Source organism: Chiloscyllium punctatum, chromosome 38 (assembly GCF_047496795.1).
Source record: "Chiloscyllium punctatum isolate Juve2018m chromosome 38, sChiPun1.3, whole genome shotgun sequence".
In the NCBI taxonomy this organism is placed as follows: domain Eukaryota; kingdom Metazoa; phylum Chordata; class Chondrichthyes; order Orectolobiformes; family Hemiscylliidae; genus Chiloscyllium; species Chiloscyllium punctatum.
The window spans coordinates 26,284,546-26,304,256 of record NC_092776.1 but is presented as its reverse complement, the minus strand read 5'-3'; the positions used below and the strand labels follow the sequence as shown (position 1 = coordinate 26,304,256).

At 39.5% G+C, this 19,711-nt stretch overlaps 1 protein-coding gene across 3 annotated transcripts in view; it reads right to left on the bottom strand.

Moving 5' to 3' along the window:
- LOC140463463 (G protein-coupled receptor kinase 5-like) overlaps positions 1–19,711 on the bottom strand; it is a 233,790-nt gene that overhangs the window by 83,105 nt on the left and 130,974 nt on the right. For all 3 annotated transcript variants that reach the window (XM_072557445.1, XM_072557443.1, XM_072557444.1), the window contains exon 4: positions 15,643–15,720. In XM_072557445.1, coding sequence (XP_072413546.1) covers positions 15,643–15,720 — 78 coding nt within the window. The remainder of the gene's footprint in view (positions 1–15,642; positions 15,721–19,711) is intronic.

The following is a 19,711-nucleotide window of genomic DNA, read 5'->3' as shown; positions in this document are numbered from 1 at the left end:
CACCACCTCTCCTACATCACTTTTTTGAGAGCCATGCAAGCTCCAGAAGAGTTGCAAACAATCACATGATCAAATAGCCTGCTGAGATTGGGTGGAGACAGCACAACTACAGACACAATCACATCCCATTGAAAAGAATGGAATCGTATGTCACAGTTCTGTGGAAGAGGTGAAGCCTGGTTCCAAAATGTTCAACCAAGAATGGCACTGACTTACATTTTTGTAAGATTATCTGTCTCTGCCATTACCTCAGTTTGACAGTATGGAACCTTTGTCAGCTCCATCGCCAACTCCCATATCGTTTGCTCTTGATAATCTCCTGTCTGTGTCTGATCTTGAAACTTCTATAAACTTTTCACCCAAATGGACACCCAGATCCTCTTATCCTATACTAGTTTCCAGTCCACTTAATGCCTCAAATTTAAGAGTAGCATCTTTTTTATTAAAAATCCCTCCATGAATTTGCTCTTCTATGTCTCCACAATTCACTCCAACCTTAGAACAATGTTCTAACCATGGTCCTACCTTCCCTCTGATCATGGGTTCATCCTAAAAACAGTGATTGAATCTTTAGTGACCAAGATCAAACTCACAGAAATTCCCTTCTTAAATCTTCCACCCCATTCTACCTTTAATCCTCACTTTGACCAAGTCCTTTTATACGAATCCTAACCTTTTCTTTAACTTGAAACTTTATGTTTTACCAAGAGGTTAAGTGCTGAACTAAAAGATAAATAGTGGCCAAATCAATGTAAGCAAGGGAAACAGAATTGGTCAGTGGATAGTAAAATATCACACCCACCTTTTAAGATGTCGAAACCAATAACACTCATTAGTCCTAATCACACCAATGTCCAGCCAGCTCATTAACACTCCAAGATTGTTTGGGATACTGCGTACAACAGGCTCATTTCTGATAAAGTGCTACTCAGTTGCCTCACACCAAATCTGAGCCACAATGAAGACAAGGCAGTGAAAATGGTTGGAAAAAAAGGTAGAAAAGTTAGAATTCCCTAAGAAGTGTGGCTTCTCATCCATCAAAACTAGTTTATAGAAATGATAGACCACTTGGAAAATCTATTTTCCCAGCTGCAAAGAAAACAAATGTTTATTCTGCACAGTTAAAACATCAGTGGACTGGATAAAGATGGATTAGTGGTACTGGAAGAGCACAGCAGTTCAGGCAGCATCCAACGAGCAGCGAAATCAACGTTTCGGGCAAAAGCCCTCTAGACTTATACCTCACAACATTCTGAAGCTACAGCTGCTGGGCAGACAACACAAGGATAGGTAGGATGTAAGTTCTGAGAAGGTCACAATAAATCAGTGAAAACATAGATAGCTTAAGTGAATGAGTTTCTGGCAGATGGAGTGCAATGTGGTTGTCCATTTTGGCTGAAACAATAGAAAAGCAATAAAATATTTTCAGAAAAAAATGCCACGGTACAGAGGGACCAGGAAATCCTCACGTATTGATTGCAAAACTTTAACACGCAGGTACAATAACCAAGGCAAATTGAATGTTGTCTTTATTGCAAGGGGGCTTTTGTATCAGGCATCAGTGAGTTGCACCTTGAGTAATGTGAACAGTTTTCACCTCCTTACTTAAGGAAGGATATACTTGCATTGGTGACAGCAGGATTCACAGGCTGATTTTAAGAATTGAGGGGTTATCTTAAGAAGAAAGGCTGAGCAGGTCAGATTTATACTCTCTGGAATTTAGAGGAATGCAGGCGATTTTATTTAAACATAAGAATATGAAGAGGGTCGACAGGTAAATGTTGAGATATATTTCCCTTCACATGGGAATAAAGAACAAGGGAAGCGTATTTGAAAAGAAGAATAAGATGGAGAGGAGGAAAAATTTATTCTCCCAGATGGTAATTAATCTTTGGAAGTTCTGACATGAGTAGTGCAGACTGGTTCAAGAATACACACAAGGTTTTATTAGACAGGTTTGAGATCTTCAACAAGTAAACTGCTTTTGTGTGTGCGTGCAGAAAAGTGGAGTTGAGGACCCAATCAAGTCAACCATGACCTATTAAAAGATTGGGCAGACTCAAGGAGCCAAATGGCCTACACTCCTGCATGCAGTTGTTGTGTACTTACATGCGAACATCTTGCAAGATCATGGTTCAAGAAGCCAGTTCTAAGATCAAGTCTCAACAGTTGCACTTCAACTAATCCACTAAAGAAAAAGCTTGAACACAGCTACAATGGTAAGTCTTTGTAGAATACTTCTGTTTGAGTAGACATTCAAATAGAGAGCAGTTACTGCAGACTATCGGAAGGCTTTAGGATTGGCCACAGGAACAGAAGCACAAGTTTTAAATTAACCAACAGGTTTAGTTTAGTCTTTAATTTACTTCTTTAGTTTCCTCTGGCTGCACCTAATTATGCAATTTGGCATGAAAACTAGTGATAGCTTTTGCTCACTTAATTAGCAGCATGCCAACATTCTGATTGGAGTCAAAATTTACAAATCACATACACCATGTTTCCTTCAGTGCACAAAATCTTGAGAAGCTATCATGGAATTTCAATGGAATTTTAAAGTGAAAAAGCGTGGAAAAACTATTTATTGAAAAAAAAAACTCACTTATGAGACCAAGTGAAAACATTGCTTTAAGTGGCTTTAACAGTTATGATTTTACACATTCCAAAATCGGAAGGAAATATTTGTTGCTCAACACAACCCAGCTGTTCTCTATGATGGAGCTATTAAGAAAGGGGCCTGATAACGAGTCAGAACATTGCTTTTTCCATTTTAACTTTTCCCTACAAGTCTTGCATTTTTATAGACTTGAGTATATGCTATTAAAACAGCAATACCACATAGTGCATAGCTGAGCGAGATGCAAGTTGAATTCATTTCATTGCACTACCATGTGTCTGCTCACTTACTTTGCTAAACTTGCTTTAATGATGCTCTAGCTGTTGACAATCCCTATCCCATGTTCATTGATTTTATTTAACCTGTAGTCAACTGGTTAAACACCTTACTTACATGTAGCAGAATAGCTAATCCCAACCCAAACAGTTTTGACATGGGAACGTTTGACAGAAAATAAAGTCAACAATTGTGTTCTAGATTCAGGACAACAGTGATGCGTTTTGATTTGAACATAGAACATAGAACATAGAGCATTACAGCACAGAACAGGCCCTTCGGCCCACGATGTTGTGCTGAACTTCTAACCTAGATTAAGCACCCATCCATGTACCTATCCAAATGCCGCTTAAAGGTCGCCAATGATTCTGACACATCCGCATCGTGACTGATTAAAACAATAAATTCCGTATGCATGTGCAGATTAAAAACCAATTATAGCAACAGAGTCAAGATCAGAAATTTGAAAAAATTCTACATGTAAAGTTCTTCTAAATTGAGCAAGCAAAAATGCTATAAACCTCCTGTCACGCCACATCTAAATGGACAATATAAATCAGAATCTCTAAAAAATTGCACAGGCAGAGAAAAAAGGGACTGGATTATTTTACAGCAACTGCATTTCAAAGTGTTTTGACTGGAGCATTCCTCTGAGGAGCTCTGCCTCATATTGGAGTTAAATAATCTTACTGTCAATTTACTAGCTGGCAAACAATGTGACAGAAGCACTTTACTGCATCATGTAATGGTATATTCCCTATTTTATGTGCCTTCCCAAACATAAGCCAGCAATTCTTGAGTTTATAGCTCTGCTAAAATAATTATTACCCTAAATGTGCAAATATTCTGTGCTAGTAGATGCTACCCTGTTCTCATTCCTTACGTACAATATGCCATCCTTCTGAAGTTCACAGAGATACATTTGGATGTCACATAAATCATGTGGGGAGTAACATTCCAACTAAAAGTCTACAGTTCATTTAAATAAATTAACCCCCAATCAACTGAAGAATGTCCTCAAATTTTACACTCAGGCAATTGGCATGGTAAGGGTCATGTCACATCCTCATTCAATCAGAGGGATTGAACACAGCAGTAGAGAGGACAGGAACAGGACAAGTGGTAGGGGGTAGAATTTCTACTTCTGGTGTACAGACTCCAGGGACACTGAAGAGCAAATTTAAATCCAACCAAAAATTAAATTAAGGGGCCATACTCTGTTCTTCACACAGATGAAAACAGTATGAACACACTCCACCTATAGCAGTCTAAATCAACACTAGCATAGTTATAAACACTGCTACAAGAGGGCCTGCAAACATAATCATCTTTATTTTCGAGACGTTTGAAGTCTCAGTTTTGCCCTCATCGAAACTAGCAGATCATTTTCCCACATTATTCATTTCGCAGTCTGCCCAATTACAAGTTTTCAGGCAAAATGCCCTCATTCCCCTTGCCTCAGCATCTGGCGACAAAGTATTCAGGAGACTCTTGGGACTTCCATTTGTGTGACATGTGCAGGAACATAATAACCCAGAAGTTGATTCATACTTTGAGCTGGCCTTCAAGTAATCACCCCGTCATCTCTGGTTCTTTTTTCATATTCTCAGAAAAAGCAGGATGTATTCATTCTGCACAGCCTCCCCTTGCTGATAGCAAGTGATATTTCAAGGCATCAACTCTTGGGTTCATTTTTGTCTAATTCTGTGAAGTAAGGCAATATATATTTTGCTCAGATAGCTGCAGTTCAGTAAAGATTTCATTCACTGCTTAATCCCTAGTCAAATTGTTGCCTTCCACTCTTTGTTGCAAATCTGTGGTCTTTTGTTGTATTCAAGTACAGTGCAAGGCTTGTTCATTTCATTCTTTGGTTTGCTGTTCGGTCCTCTTATTTTTCCTGCTTTTGCTTCTATTTTACTTTATCTTTCAGCTTTGTAGGCCTTTGATGAGGATGGGTAAGGGAAAGGCCTGTGGTAACAAGTATTAGCCACTAGGGGGGAGTTTGCACTAAATAAAGAGTGATGACACGACACAAGCGTTGGCACTAAAGGGAAGGAAACATCATGGCCGAATCAACTGACTTTTGCACACAGGTAAACTGCTCCAGATTAGAAAATCACTCTTTATTGCTGAAAATATCACTTTGTTTTGAACAGGAGACCTGCAAAGCTAAAGTGACAACATCTTTTGATGGCCAATTTAAGTTTTAAGCCTGTAAGCAGCCTTTTGGTTATCAATTTTACTTTAATCCATGGAAGCCTTCTGACTGTATCTTAACATTTATGTCAGGAAGCAGGATGACAGTTTGATTCCTTTTGTGAAAAGTTTGATGACTTCTAGCTTGAAAGATTTAAGTAGAAAGAAGGCTATTTAAGGTGGAGATCTATACTCATGAAGTTATTGTGGTTGATGGAGTTGGAAATCATCTCTCACCTAATCAAAACCTTCCTGAAAAGTATTCTGGACAAGAAAGGTTTTACCATTGACACTTTGTTGGAAGATGAACACCCGTGTGAAGCCATAGTGGCAGACCAATATCAACTATATGCTGTGCATTCAGACATGACTACTGCTATAGTCAGCAAAGTGCGCTAAATCTGCAGGATCTGTCATAGTTGCATTTGTCACACTCACCCAGAATTGTCTGGCATTTTGGGGCACCAAAGGAAATTGGGCACACATGCAGAAAATCTGGTTTAAATGCTGAGAGGACGTTTCCCTTGATGGGGAGTTTAGGAACAGAGGACATAATCTCAAAATAAAATGGTTTAAGACTGAAATGAAGAAGAATTCTCTCAGTATCTTTGGAACTCCTTGTCACAGAGCTGTGAGAGCATTCTCCTTATGTTTATTTAGTGCTAAAGTTCAATTACTGGTATCAAGGGTTATGAGGCAAGGGCAAGAAAGTGGATATGAGGAATGTTGGATCAGCATGGTCCTGTTGGATGGGGAGCAGACTCAAGGGGACAAATAGCTTACCCATGTTCCTTTTTCTTATGGTCTTCTGGTAAAAGGCAAGCTGGACTCCAAAACAAGACCCAGGTGATCAACGAGGTGGTACAACCCCACAACACTGACAGCAAGGAAAGTTATCCTTATGTATCAATTGCATGAACAGCCAACAACTGAAAGGCAACCTTTGGAAACTGACCAAGTCTTTCATCTTGTCAACTTCTCTCACCAGGTCAACTGTTATAAAATGGCTATAACCATCAACACCACATGTATCGAAAGACAGGTCGACACTGAAAGCAGAATCACATGCCAACATACTACCAACATGCATCCCTAAAGGGATGTATCTCAACAAGTAGCACATCATGGTACAGCCAATAAAAGACCGCCTCAGTGTATAATGGATTGTCAATTCCATGCAGTGACACAATCACACTGCAATACTAATATGAAAGTTCAGCTTGGACTGCAGTCTAAATTGGAAATCTGCCAGGTAAATACTGATGGTCCAGCTGTAGCAGGAGTACCAGTCTGCAGAGCTCAATACTACAACCAGCTGAGATTCAAACCACACTCACTATGGTGAGAATGAAAGACAGATGACCAGCAAGCTGGAAAGATGTGACCATAACTTCACATCAGACAGAGGGCATGTGTGAGAAATTCAGTCACAAATATCTGGATTCCATCACAGGTTTTTAAGAGATATAACCAGTTACGGTTTAAAGAAGTCATTACTGATCATGGTACTAGATTGTGAACAAAGTCAGAAGTCACACGACACCAGGCAATTGTCCAACAGGTTTATTTGAAAGCACAAGCTCTCAGAGTGCTGCTCCTTTGTCAGCTGAAGTGATGAAGCAGTACTCTGAAAGCTTGTGCTTTCAAATAAACCTGTTGGACAAATGCCTGATGTCGTGAGACTTCTGACTTTGCCCACCCCAGTGCCACACCAACAACTCCATAACGAGATTGTGAAGGAACAGATGCCAGCTCAGACCAACATATGTTCCACAAAGTGAGGAAGAACAGTGACAATAAAAATGCTGAGTGACAACAAACAGTAGCAAGACAACCAAAATGTCAGCTAAAGAGAACTGAGAATAATATATCTCTCTCTCCAGATGGGTGTACAACCCATAGAATTATACAGAAGAGGCCCTTCAGCTCATCGAGTCTGTACCATTAAAAATATACTAATGCCAGCACTAATCCCACTTTCATCTACTAGGCCCACAGCCTTGAATGTTACGACACCTCAAGTGCTTTTTCAAAGGTCATGAGGTTTCCCACTTCAACTCCTCTCTCAGGCAGTGTGTTCTTGGAGTGAAAAGATTTGTCCTCAAATCCTCTCTAAACCTTCTGCCTTTCAGATCAGGACAAGTTGTCAAATCCCCAAAACATTATATAAAAGCTTGAATTACTAACCTTGTTTACTCTATTTTAATATGTCTGTACTTGTTGAATTGATAACACGTGCCGATGTTCAATGATGTTTATCATTTGAGATTTATTTTCTTTGGAAAAAGGGGGATGTTGTGTTATGTCTTGCAGCAGATGTATGACATAGCTCTAAGGGACATGCTCATGATGTCACCACTGTATTACGGCATGTGAGCTACCGACATAAATGTTTCTCAGCATGACACAGAGGGAAACATACTTCAGTATATCTGAATTATTCAGTTGGAGTCCAGACATGCAAGTGCCTGTGATTATAATGTATCTATGGGGCGGCACAGTGGCTCAGTGGTTAGCAGTGTCACAGCATCAGGGACCCGGGTTCGATTCCAGCCTCGGGTGACTGTGTGTGGAGTTTGGAGTTTGCACATTCTCCCCGTGTCTGCGTGGGTATCCTCTGGGTGATCCGGTTTCCTGCAACAATCCAAAGATGTGCAGGTTTGTGAATTGGCCATGCCTTTATGTTCAGGCATGTGTAGGTGAGGTGTATTAATTAGGGGTAAATATAGGGTAGGGAGAATGGTTCTGGGTGGGTTACTCTTCAGAGGGTTTTAGCCCTTTCTTTTCCAATAAAATATTCGGCAGGTATAAAAAAAAAGTCACATTTATGCACCAATACAAAGATTAGATTTGATTCCCTACAGTATGGAAACAGGTCCTTCAGCCCAACAAGTCCACATTGACCCTCTGCAGAGTAACCCACCCAGCCACATACACAATAAGTACTGGCTGAGTGGTTAGCACTACTGCCTTACAGCACCAGGGACCTGGGTTTGATTCCTGCCTCGGGCGACTGTCTGTGTGGAGTTTGCACATTCTCCGGGTGCTCTGGTTTCCTCCCACAATCCAAAGATGTGCAGGTCAGGTGAATTGGCTATGCTAAATTGCCCATAGCGTTAGGTGCATTAGTCAGGGGTAAATATAGGGAATGGGTCTGGGTGGGTTACTCTGCAGGGGATCGGTGTGGACTTGTTGGGCCGAAGAGCCTGTTTCCATACTGTAGGGAATCGAATCTAATTTCTTTGTATCAGTGCATAAATGTTCTTTATATTCCTGCCGAATATTTTATTTGGAAAAGAACTATGACCGAATGGTATTTAGCTCCTTGTTGGGCCGAAGAGCCTGTTTTCACACGTCAGGGATTCTATTCTAAATACCAGGAGCTAAAAAAATAGTTTACTGAGTTATTCAATACTACCTGACCTGTGTCTCTTATTAGCTCCCATACCACACTATGATACTCACATTTGTGTTAACGGCAGATTATCAGTTATCACACATTATTATCACATCACAGATTGTTAATACTATGATGCAGGAATAAGTTGCAGAAACCACATACACAATAAGTACATGGAATTGGAAATTAGTAGTAAATCAAGGATACTACTACAGGCAATTTACAATAACACAGCTAGAGTTCTGTAAAGAGAGAGAGAGATCCATGATCACTATCGGGTTAATTTTCAATCTACCAAAACCGAAGCCTTCTTAAATGAGAAAGCTCACTTTTACATGAAAATTTGTGGGACAGAGAATCTGATAAATACATTCAAGAAAGTAAACATCTTCCTTTTCTTTTAACGTATCTGGAAGTGTTATCACACACAACTGAATGTTTTCTTTTCCTACCACATCACCGTGACTTTTATTGTTGTTAACTATTAACCACCACCAGTAAAACATCAATGTAACCAGTTGAATATTTACATGCCAAGCCTGTTATGGGCAAATGCAAATCATACACCTTCCATCTAGGATATTTTCTAATCAATTTGTTCACAAATGTTATTGCACACTTCTGGAGTAGGTGGGACTTGAACCCAGGCCTCCTGGCTCAGAGACAGGGACACTATCAATATGCCACAAGACCCCTAGCACCTTGCATTTATATAGTAACTTCATCATGACTCTCACATGCAACCAAATGTTTTGAAAACTAGGTGAATGCTAAAAATTTGGCAAATACTATAAATTAGGCAAACCTAGTACTAATCATTCACACAAGAATGTATTAAAGACTGCACTAAGTGGATATCGGTTAACTGATCAAATCGTATCTACCCAATATGAAAGACTGAGTCAAGCCTGGTAAATGTTTACATGTTTTAAAAAAAGCTAAAACTTAGGTGATTATAGTAACATTAGCCAGGTCAATTTGTTATATATTACCTCACTTGTTCTACTCCAAAAAAATGCATAAAAGCTAAATGGTAATCGGAAAAGTGAAACGAATCTTGTACTCATGTAGCACAATCTCTAATCGGATTTTTGTTGATGATGCACTGCAGTCAAGAAAAGGCTGAAAAACAGGATACCTGAGTGGTTAGCACTGCTGCTTCACAGCGCCCGGAACCAGGGCGACTCTCTGTGTGGAGTTTGCACATTCTCCCCATGCCTCCATGGGTTTCCTCCGGGTACTCCTGTTTCCTCCCACAATCCAAAGATGTGTGGGTCAGGTGAATTGGCCATGCTAAATTGCCCATAGTGTTAGGTGCATTAGTCAGGGGTAAATATGGGGAATGGATCTGGGTGGGTTAATGTGCGGAGGGTCAGTGTGGACTTGTTGGGCTGAAAGGCCTGTTTCGATACTGTAGGGAAACTAGTCTCTTTGTATCAGAGCATAAATGTGACTTCTTTAATTTGGAAAAAACCAAACCAAAACCGAAAGGTATTTAGCTGGAAGGCATTTAGTTAAAAGGCATTCAGCCACAAGGCATTTAGCTGTTTCCAAATCAGCAGAAAACTGTTTTATTCCTCAATTTGTTATTTGCAAATCTGGTTCTAGAGGATGTATCACCATCGTACACTGGTATCAGAACCAACTACTGTGTTCAGCTAGGATTCTTTTGAGGTCATTTCAGTTTGGAAAAATATATCCAAGTATCAATTGTCAGTTTTAAAGTTGCAGCTTAATTTTTGTAGCACTTTTAAGGGCGGCACAGTGGTTCAAGGGTTAGCACTGTTGAGTCACAGCACCAGGGTCTCAGGTTCGTTTCCGGCCTCGGGCGACTGTGTGGAGTTTGCACATTCTCCCAGTGTCTGCGTGGGTTTCCTCCGGATGCTCCGATTTCTTCCCACAGTCCAAAGATGTGCAGGTCAGGTGAATTGGCTGTGCTAAATTGCCCATATAGTGTTAGGTGCAGTAGTCAGAGGGAAATGGGTCTGAGTGGGTTACTCTTCGAAGGGTCAGTGTGGACTGGTTGGGCTGAAGGGCCTGTTTCCACACTGTAGGGAATCTAATCTAATCTATTCAGAAATTCACTCATTATTTTATTAAATAATTTTAAATACATATCACTAGCACTGATATATTTAACGTCAGTGATAACTGTGTTCTGAAATTAAGTCTGTTCCCCTTTCAACCTTCTGCACTTTCACTGGAAGCCCCTGGAGAACAAGTTGTTCAGCCAATGAAAGCTGGGTTTGCAAGAGTTAGGGTGATGAGAATAGCAAGACTCATTAGATATTCAAAAGATTGATATGACTTGTATGCAGTTTCCAAATTTTCTGTAATGCAAATATCAACAACTCAAGTAACCTACATGAAAATGCACTTGTAAGAATAAATGATCCATTTTGAGAGTTTGTTTACACATATGCAGAACAAAGGAGAATTATCAATTAGAAGCAGCAGGAGGAGGGCTGCTAAGGTTATAGTAGCTCCTCTTAGCAACTGTTCCTGAACTGAAGAAGAGAATGTTGCAATTGTGTTTCACTACACTAACACGTTTGCCGCATCCAACATTTACTGCACATTTTAAATAAAATGTGGGTTTGACTTAAAGATGTTGCATTTTGCAGGTAAGAGAAATCTCATCACTGATTTGCTCAGACTCAATGTAAAAAATAACCATTGAGTTACAAGACAGAATGCCATTAATTTGGAATGTCGTAGAAAATGAGAGAAGGCAGATCCTCTCACTTGCTTTAATTGAACAATGAAAGTTTGAGGAATTCACAACAGGCCTCAAGATACACAGGTTGGCAGGTGAGTCTGCCCCAAAAAGCCAACAAAATGCCAAGGAAAATTCAATGAACAGGATGTTCAAATGAGGTACTCATGTCTTCTCCCATTCTCCTTATCTCCCTCTTTCTTCTGCTCTTGTTCCTTCCCCTAGTGACAGAATTGTTGGAAGAGCTGCCAGGGCAAGAAAGAGAGAGCCTGTGAATGGAAGAGCTATGTCAGGATCAGTCCTGCAGAGCAAAGGAGACAACGTCAGAGTGAGCCTAGGGGAGCTATCATGCAGTTTGCTAGATGGAACAGGTGAGCTCCCATTAAGGTTGGGCCTGGTTTCTGTCGGGAGGGAGGGGAGCCAAGGACGAGGCCTGACCCAGCTCTTGGTTACTCACCTCCATCCTGGCTTGGCTTCCTTGTCTGCCCCAAGCTAGAGGTGGTCTCCGGGGAGCCACTCTGACTTCTTGTTCTTGTGGCTGAAGATTAGCAGCTCCAGAAACTGTCACTAACCACCACCACCACCCCTCCCCATCCCAGTAACAGCCACATGGTCCTCAAGTGGTGATATCACATGGGTGCTAGAGGAGTTGGAAAGTGATGTCATGGCGAAAATCAGCCAGTCTTTGGAGAAGATAATCTTCGCAAACCCCCAAAAAAAGTTTCGCAAAGACCAAACACTTTCCAGGACCTTTAAAAGAGGTTTTTGGAGACTGATTTCATTCCTGGCAATGACACTTGAGTTTTAGCATTGAGAAAAGAGTAGTCCTTAATTTTTCTTGGGGGCAAAAATAATCTGCTTACTCTGATTCTTGGACAACATGTTGTTCTTAAAGTACAAAGTAATTCACATTAATGTCAAATGGAATTTTAATGCTGCTAAACTGAACAGATAATTAAACAAAACACCACAGAGTATCTGTTCAATAACATACTGCATCCTGGGAAGATCCATGTCTATTTGGGAACTTTTAAAGAATACACAAAATATCTGGCCTTTTCAAGATACTGGGTAGCAAACCAGGATAGAGAATTGAATTCTAAATGTTGAAAATTCCATTTGACATTTTGTGTTCTTTATATTTCAGTTCAAGACTCTTATAGGGAGCCTGATAGCATGAGCTGTGGGGAGCAATGTGGCAGGACCACACAAAGTCTAAACAGGCCTACCTTGGCATTAGGAACAACTGCCTTGAAAATAGAGTCGCACATAGACAGGATAATGAAGACAGCGTATGATATGCTTGCCTTTATTGGTCAGTGCATTGAGTATATGAGTTGGGAGGTCATGTTGCAGCTGTACAGGACATTGGTTAGGCCACTTTTGGAATACTGCATGTAATTCTGGTCTTCCTGCTGTAGGAAGACTTACAAAGATGTTGCCAGGGTTGGAGGGTTTGAGCTATAGGGAGAGGCTGAATAGTTGGGGCTATTTTCCCTGGAGAGTTGGAGGCTAAGGGGTGACTTTGTAGAGGTTTATAAAATCATAATGGGCATAAATAGGGTAAATAGCCAAGGTCCTTTCCCTGGGTTGGGGGGGGGGAAGAGCGCAGGAGTGGGGGGGGAAGATGAGGAGTCCAAAGCTAAAGGGCAAAAGGAACTAAGGGGGCAACCTTTTCACACTGAGGGTGGTGCATGTATGGAACAAGCTGACAGAGGAAGTGATGGAGGCTAGTACAACAACAAAATGTAATAGGCATCTGGATGGATATATGAATAGGAAGGGTTCGGAGGAATATGGGCCAAATGCTGGCAAATAGGACTAGATTAATTTAGGGTTTCTGAATGGCATGGGCGAGTTGGACCGAAGGGTCTGTTGCCGTGCTATACAACTCTATGACTCGATAACTGGTCTTCGGTCTGACTCCCTCAAAATCTGCACTGATTCGCCCAACTAGTCCTCATGAAATTATACAGTGGATAGTATTTATGGCATTCCATCAGAATTAATCCTTTCAGAGCCATATGCTACACACATGGTGTCAGACCTCTAAACCAATAAAACTGATGATAGCCTACACACCTTATAGAATAAATATGGGGGATTTAGATAGGTATAGCTTTTAGACTGCAAGTAAATGCTGGGTCCCTCTCTACATCAGTGAATACCAAACCTAGGTCGTAACTGCATGAAGAAAGAAAATCAATTATTCATAGATTCAAAGGAAAACTAAATCTGGAAATTCGAACTACTATGGAATATTTCTAATAGTGTGGCTGCTCACATTTTAAACAACAGCAAACAAATCAACAAATGGCGATAAGAAAACTAATCAAGAATGATAAAGTTTGCCCTGATTTCAACAATAATTATAATGAAACACAGTTTTGGCAGAAAAATTAAGCCATAGAGAACTTTCATTTCCATACTGCTGTGGAGATTTTCCATCTTGTTATAAATAGGAAAGTCTGTATTTTAAAACAAAAGTGATCCTCACTTATGCAAATTTCATTTAATCTCCAGGGCTGTTCTTTCACTGGCCTCTTATTTGGGATCCTGTGTATTCTGCTTCTCCATTGGTACCCTGCTTCTAGCCAGAGATCTCTCAACCCCTCTCATCCCTTGGCCCATCCTCCAATGGCTTCTGGCTAATCATTTAATCCTCTGTTAGGTCCTGCATCCACCTCTTCTCCCCTTCTTATTGCTAAACTGAACTTTCTTCTCCATGTTCATCACTAATGATCATTATTATTCCGCAGTTCCATTTTATTCTGCTTTCCTATTTAGTATTGATAACCCTCTCACCAATCTCTGAAATTGTCACAAACCAAATGCTTCCATAGCTTGTGTCATGTGTCATTTTGTTAACTGCTGCCTCATACACAAACCTCCCCTCTCACTAATTCCTATTCAGTCATTCCTGGTCCATGCTCTTCTCCCTCTTTATCTTTCTACCTGACCAAGGCCCCAGCCCAGCAGATTACCCTCTTCAATTGTTCGTCTCATCTGATACCACTCCTGTCTGTTTTCTCCAATGCTGCATATTCACTTTACACGGTAGTAAGGCAGACGTGAAAGCTCCCTTATCTACCCTTACTGAGTGGCTGCATGACAAATGCCCATTTAATTTCTGAATTAGGTAATACTTTTTCCCTTGAAAATGTATTGTCTTCCACCAGAAATTTTAAAAAGCAGGAAGCATTTATGGTAGAATCATGTGAGATAATGGTCTAGTAAGGAATTATTTGGGATTTAGTGACTAAAAGACGTCACTTGTTTATTCTTGCTTTTGCTCAATTACTTATTAAGCATAATCCTCAAAGGTATGAGTAATATTCCCAGCATATTATTTATTATTAATGTTTCCCAAACTGACAATGGAGAATGCCAAGAAACATAAATATATCTTCAACAAGGAAGAATGGCTGAAATACTCTAGCTGCAGTGTATCAGTTGTATTTGCCCACATTGTAGAAACTCTTTTGGAATGCTTTTCTGAAGAATAGTAGGTTAATCATTTTCTGAGAAGATGGGACATAATGGTCCAAATACTGTGTTTTCATATATTCATTTTCATGTTTTTCTACAGAGGCTAACAATTGGGCATAATATTCCTTCACCAGTGATGTTATTGATAAAATGTAATTAGTTATTCAAAGTTTTATCATGTATGAGATTTCAAAACCATTAAAAAGCATCAACAATGATAGATTGTATGGGAGTACCTAGACAGAAACATAATGGGCTTGTCACCTAATCCAGCAGAATAATTTTTACTTGCTGATACCTTGAAAGCTTCTTCAAATCAATAGAGATAGCCCCAGTACACAAAAAATACTCGGAACACAACTAAAAATTGGCATAGGAAAAGTGGCCATAAAGGGATAAGCAGGCCAGAAATAAAATTCATGAGACTAACATATAGTTTTTCTAATCTTTGCTATCTAAATTCTACCTCCTACCTGTGTGTATTAGAATTTATCATTTTTGGAAGGGATCTGGTAACTGTTCTCAATTTTATTGTAAACCTAGGAATTGTCCATTGGTCAATTTGTGGTTTCTATACAGGTATGTTAAATTCAAATAATTTGTTCCTGATACAAAGATATTTTCAGGAACACAGGAAGTCAAAATAGAGTTTTTCCTACAGTGCTAGAAAAGTCTGAACGGTCTTTCACCTTCAGGTTGCTTTAATATTCACCCATCATCATGTGAATCCAATGAAAGCACGTCTAAGATTAGATTTATGTTTAGTGTTGCTGCTATGTTCATAGGTTTAGACTAACCCTGGCCTCAAAATAATTATGGATACAAGGAGTAGGATTTAGTCCCACCAGCTTTGAACTGCGAGTTCAGCTCTGAATCATTTGCAAAATTAAATTATTGTCTCAACACAGAATGGATGGTGAGTAGGTATTAATCTTAATGCTGAATCCTTACCTCTGGGGTGAGGTATTTAGTGATCATTTCTTGTCCTTTTTCCTCACGTTTTTCATCTGGCATAACTTCATACTCTGCCTGGAAAGAAATGATAGGAGATTATAAATCATTGAAAGCTATTGCAGACAGAAAGTCCAAAAACACTAAATGGCCCATTCTGAAGATTCACTTCCAACTGTAGACTTTCGATTATTGTGACCTTCAAAGTAGAATTTTAAAAATGTTATTACATACATGTGACATTTCATCTGGCACAGAACTTATACCAATCTTCATAACTGAGATGCAATTTGAGATGAAGCATGATGCAACGTGAATAGTGTTTGGTTCAGAAGATCATTAAGGATGATCTCAGCACTTTGGCTCCCGGTTATGAGAAAAGGTTGCACAACTGAACCTCTATTTATTGGAGAAATAGACAAAATTAAAACAATGCAATTTATTAATAAATGCAAAAACTGGTTCATTCAACAAGTTACTTAACTGAAACAGCATACAGCAAACAAAAATCAATCATGACTGGACTGAATATGCAATCAGGAGAAAAGAAAAATTACAACATTCACAGTAAAAGGCTTGGTTGCTAACTATGCTTCACTCTGCAATGATTGCTACATGCTTTATCCAAATACAACCAGTCGAAATATGCTGGTGATTGAAGTTTCACAATTTGAATACATATTTTATGAAAAGTGCATGCATCCATAAGTTCTACTGATATCAAAGTGACAGCACAGATAATTCATACGAAATCCATCATCACGTTTTGCAATGTGTTTTAAAGTAATTTGCCCATGTAACTGAAAGTTGATCCAACTGTCTTAATATATTAACACATTTTACATAAAATCTTATTATTACAAAAGACAATTGACAGCACATGCCATACCCACTGTACTGTGCCAAGTGTAATACTGCCAAAAGGTAGTAGTATACTCTTAGCATCTGGTGCTTATTTTCAGTAATAACTTTTACAGTCCTTTTTAAAATGTGCTTTACTCAATTGGAAATTTGCTCTGGCTTTGTAGATAACTACCAACAAAAATGTACAAATCAAGAACATCTCATTCAAAATTATGAATGTTTAAAGTTTGGAGTTAAATGTCAGCAAGCAGTCAACAGGGGACGGTTCAGCGTTCTGAGTTTCCCTTCCATTGAACCACAGCTCAATTTCCACCCATAGTGAAATTAAATTCCAATCCCATTATAGTGGACAAATTCCTGTGCACGGAGAGGTATAATTTGACTTGGGGCATCATCAACAATTTTACTTCAAACTTAATTTTGCTCCCAGAGGGATAACTTATAACTTTGGAAGGAGATAAATAAATGTTGTTGTTGGTTTGGCCACCTAATTGTCAATTGGACACGGCATGTAACCAGTGGCTGACCCATCCACATCAATTTAAAACTTTAAGTCAAACTGATTCTCCCTCCCACCCCCCCTCCCCCCCCCCCCTACAATGGCACATCTTTCTTTTTGATGGTTTGACTGAAGGTTGACAATGATGGGGAGGAAAATCACGCACATTATATTGGTGACTGGTCCAAAATAACATTGTCTAAATCAACACCAAAAGCTCACCATTTATTTCTATTTGCATTTGGAGTTTAAATGGCATTTACTTTGAGCACCATTTTGAACTAGACTCCATTTTCAGTTTAAAGCTCAGAAAAGCAATCACAACATCGGAGGTACTCATGAAAAAAAAATCAAAGACCTCATCTGACGCATACCAGTCACTTAATTGGGGGGGGGGGGGGGGGGGAACCAAAAAAAAACAGAAATAAAAGAGGGACTGATCAACTGTTTATTTGCTTATTAACTTTTCAGACAGCCTGCAGGGCCAATCAGATTCTAAAAAAGGAGAAAATAATGGCTTAGGTCAAATAGAGTCCAGAGGTTGGAAAACATTTCCCGAGAAGCAAACTTGATTGTTCCCAGCTTTGTTGCAGCCAATGAAGCTAGAGATTATATGATAAAAGAGTTTTGCTACTGGTTGCTTATCCATTTTGCCAGCATGCTGAGCTGCTCAAATTTCAAATTACTGACTCATCATCCCTCAGAAGAAATCTTATGAGACAAATCATCACAGGGCTCATCTTTACTGAGAAAATGCTCAGACATACCGTTAAAACTATCCACTACATACTTTAAAAAACTGAAGATCCTTCGGATAGAGCAACTGAAAAAGGGAACATTTTATCACATTAAATCTTTATTTATGTGAAGTTAATGGCATTGACAAGATGGGAACAAGATAAGCAGGAAAGGAAACATTGGAATGTTTCCAAGGATCTGCACCAGAGTCCTTGGGAAGAATAGAATTTACTAGTTGAGACAAGAATGAAAGAGAAGGGAAGACAGTCATTTATTAGAATCCTTCAAGTTTATTTCATATGAGAAATTTTTGAATGATTACAAATCATTGAAAGAGCAGTTTCACTTAAAGAATAACAAGTAAATAATAGTGTTGTCAATAACTATTTACTTCGCATATGATCCACAAGTACTCAATGAGTCATCATTACCAAATTACACTATTCCTTTTATTAGCTCTAACACTTTGTCACTTTTCTTTCTGTTTTACACAGCCATCAATTTTCACCTTCCATGTGGTCTTTTCAAAGTTGGAAACTATTCCATAACTTTTCAGGGTACCACTCTACAGCAACGTAAGAGATGGAGATATACAGCATGGAAACAGACCTTTCAGTCCAACTCATCTATGCTGACCAGCTATCCTGAACAATGCAGAGTTGCTGAGCAGAGGCTGATAGCCAGGTTCAGTACCCATGAGATCTTGGGTTCATGTCACACTACCAGTGAACACACACACACACACACACACACACACACATACTCTCGCTCTCTCATACACACACGCTCTCTCACAGGCATATACTCCTTCACACTTGTGCACACATTCTATCAAGAGCACGCACACACATACAATCACACATAAGTCTATGAGTGAATTTGCATTTGCAGAATATTTGCAGACACGTTCTATTTTGTTCAAAAAGCACGCAATCTGTAGGCACTCAGTCCATGTGACATTTTATAAATTCCTACTTTGGAAATAGAACCAGTTTGACTCAAGGTTGGGATACAGACAGACTCTAACCTCACACCTTTAATGAATCGTATGAGCGGAGATGTCACCATTTTTTATAGAACTTTAAATTATCTCAGGAATGTGACTTCAAAGATGTTCTGGGATTTACATATTAATGAATCAAAACCTGCAACCCATTCTAAGTGATTAAAGACTTACCAGCAATCTAGGTTTGTTCAATACATCACATCAGTTGTATGACACTTTGATCTTTTACTATAAATTCTGTGTCCTATGATACTGCCCCAATAAGTAGCTGACCGAGGAGCAGTACTCCAAAAGCTTGTACGTCCAGATAAACCTGCTGGACTGTAACCTGGTGTTGTGTGATTTTTAACTTTATCCTAAATAAATCTAGTCTCATTTGTCAGCATTTGGCACATATCCGTCTAAACCCTTCCTGTTCACATGCCCATCCGGATGCCTTTTAAATGTTGTAATTGTACCAGCCTCTGCCACTCCCCTGGCAGCTCATTCCATACACATACCACCCACTGTGTGAAAAAGTTGTCCCTTAGGACCCTTTTAAATCCTTCCCCTCTCAACTTAAACTTATGGTCTCTAGTTTTTGACTTCCCACCCCAAGAAAAAGACCTTGTCTATTTATCCTATCCATGCCCCTCACGACTTTCTAAACCTCCATTAAGTCACCCCACCCACCCACCCACGCCCCTGCCTCTGACGCTCCAAGGAAAATAGCCCCAGCCTATTCAACCTTTCCCTGTAGCTTAAACCTTCCAACCAAAACATAGTCAACAAAAGTTTGTTAACCGTGATTTGTAGTCCATTTCTCTGCAGTTCAATCAATCATTGTAATGAACGTGTCAAGAGATGTTTCAAGATGATGTAATAAGGGGGTACACAAAACTAAAAAATAATCTTTCTTCACCTTATAGGACAAAAGATCATGCTTACTTCCAGGCTAATGCATATTACAGAAAGGCAGATAG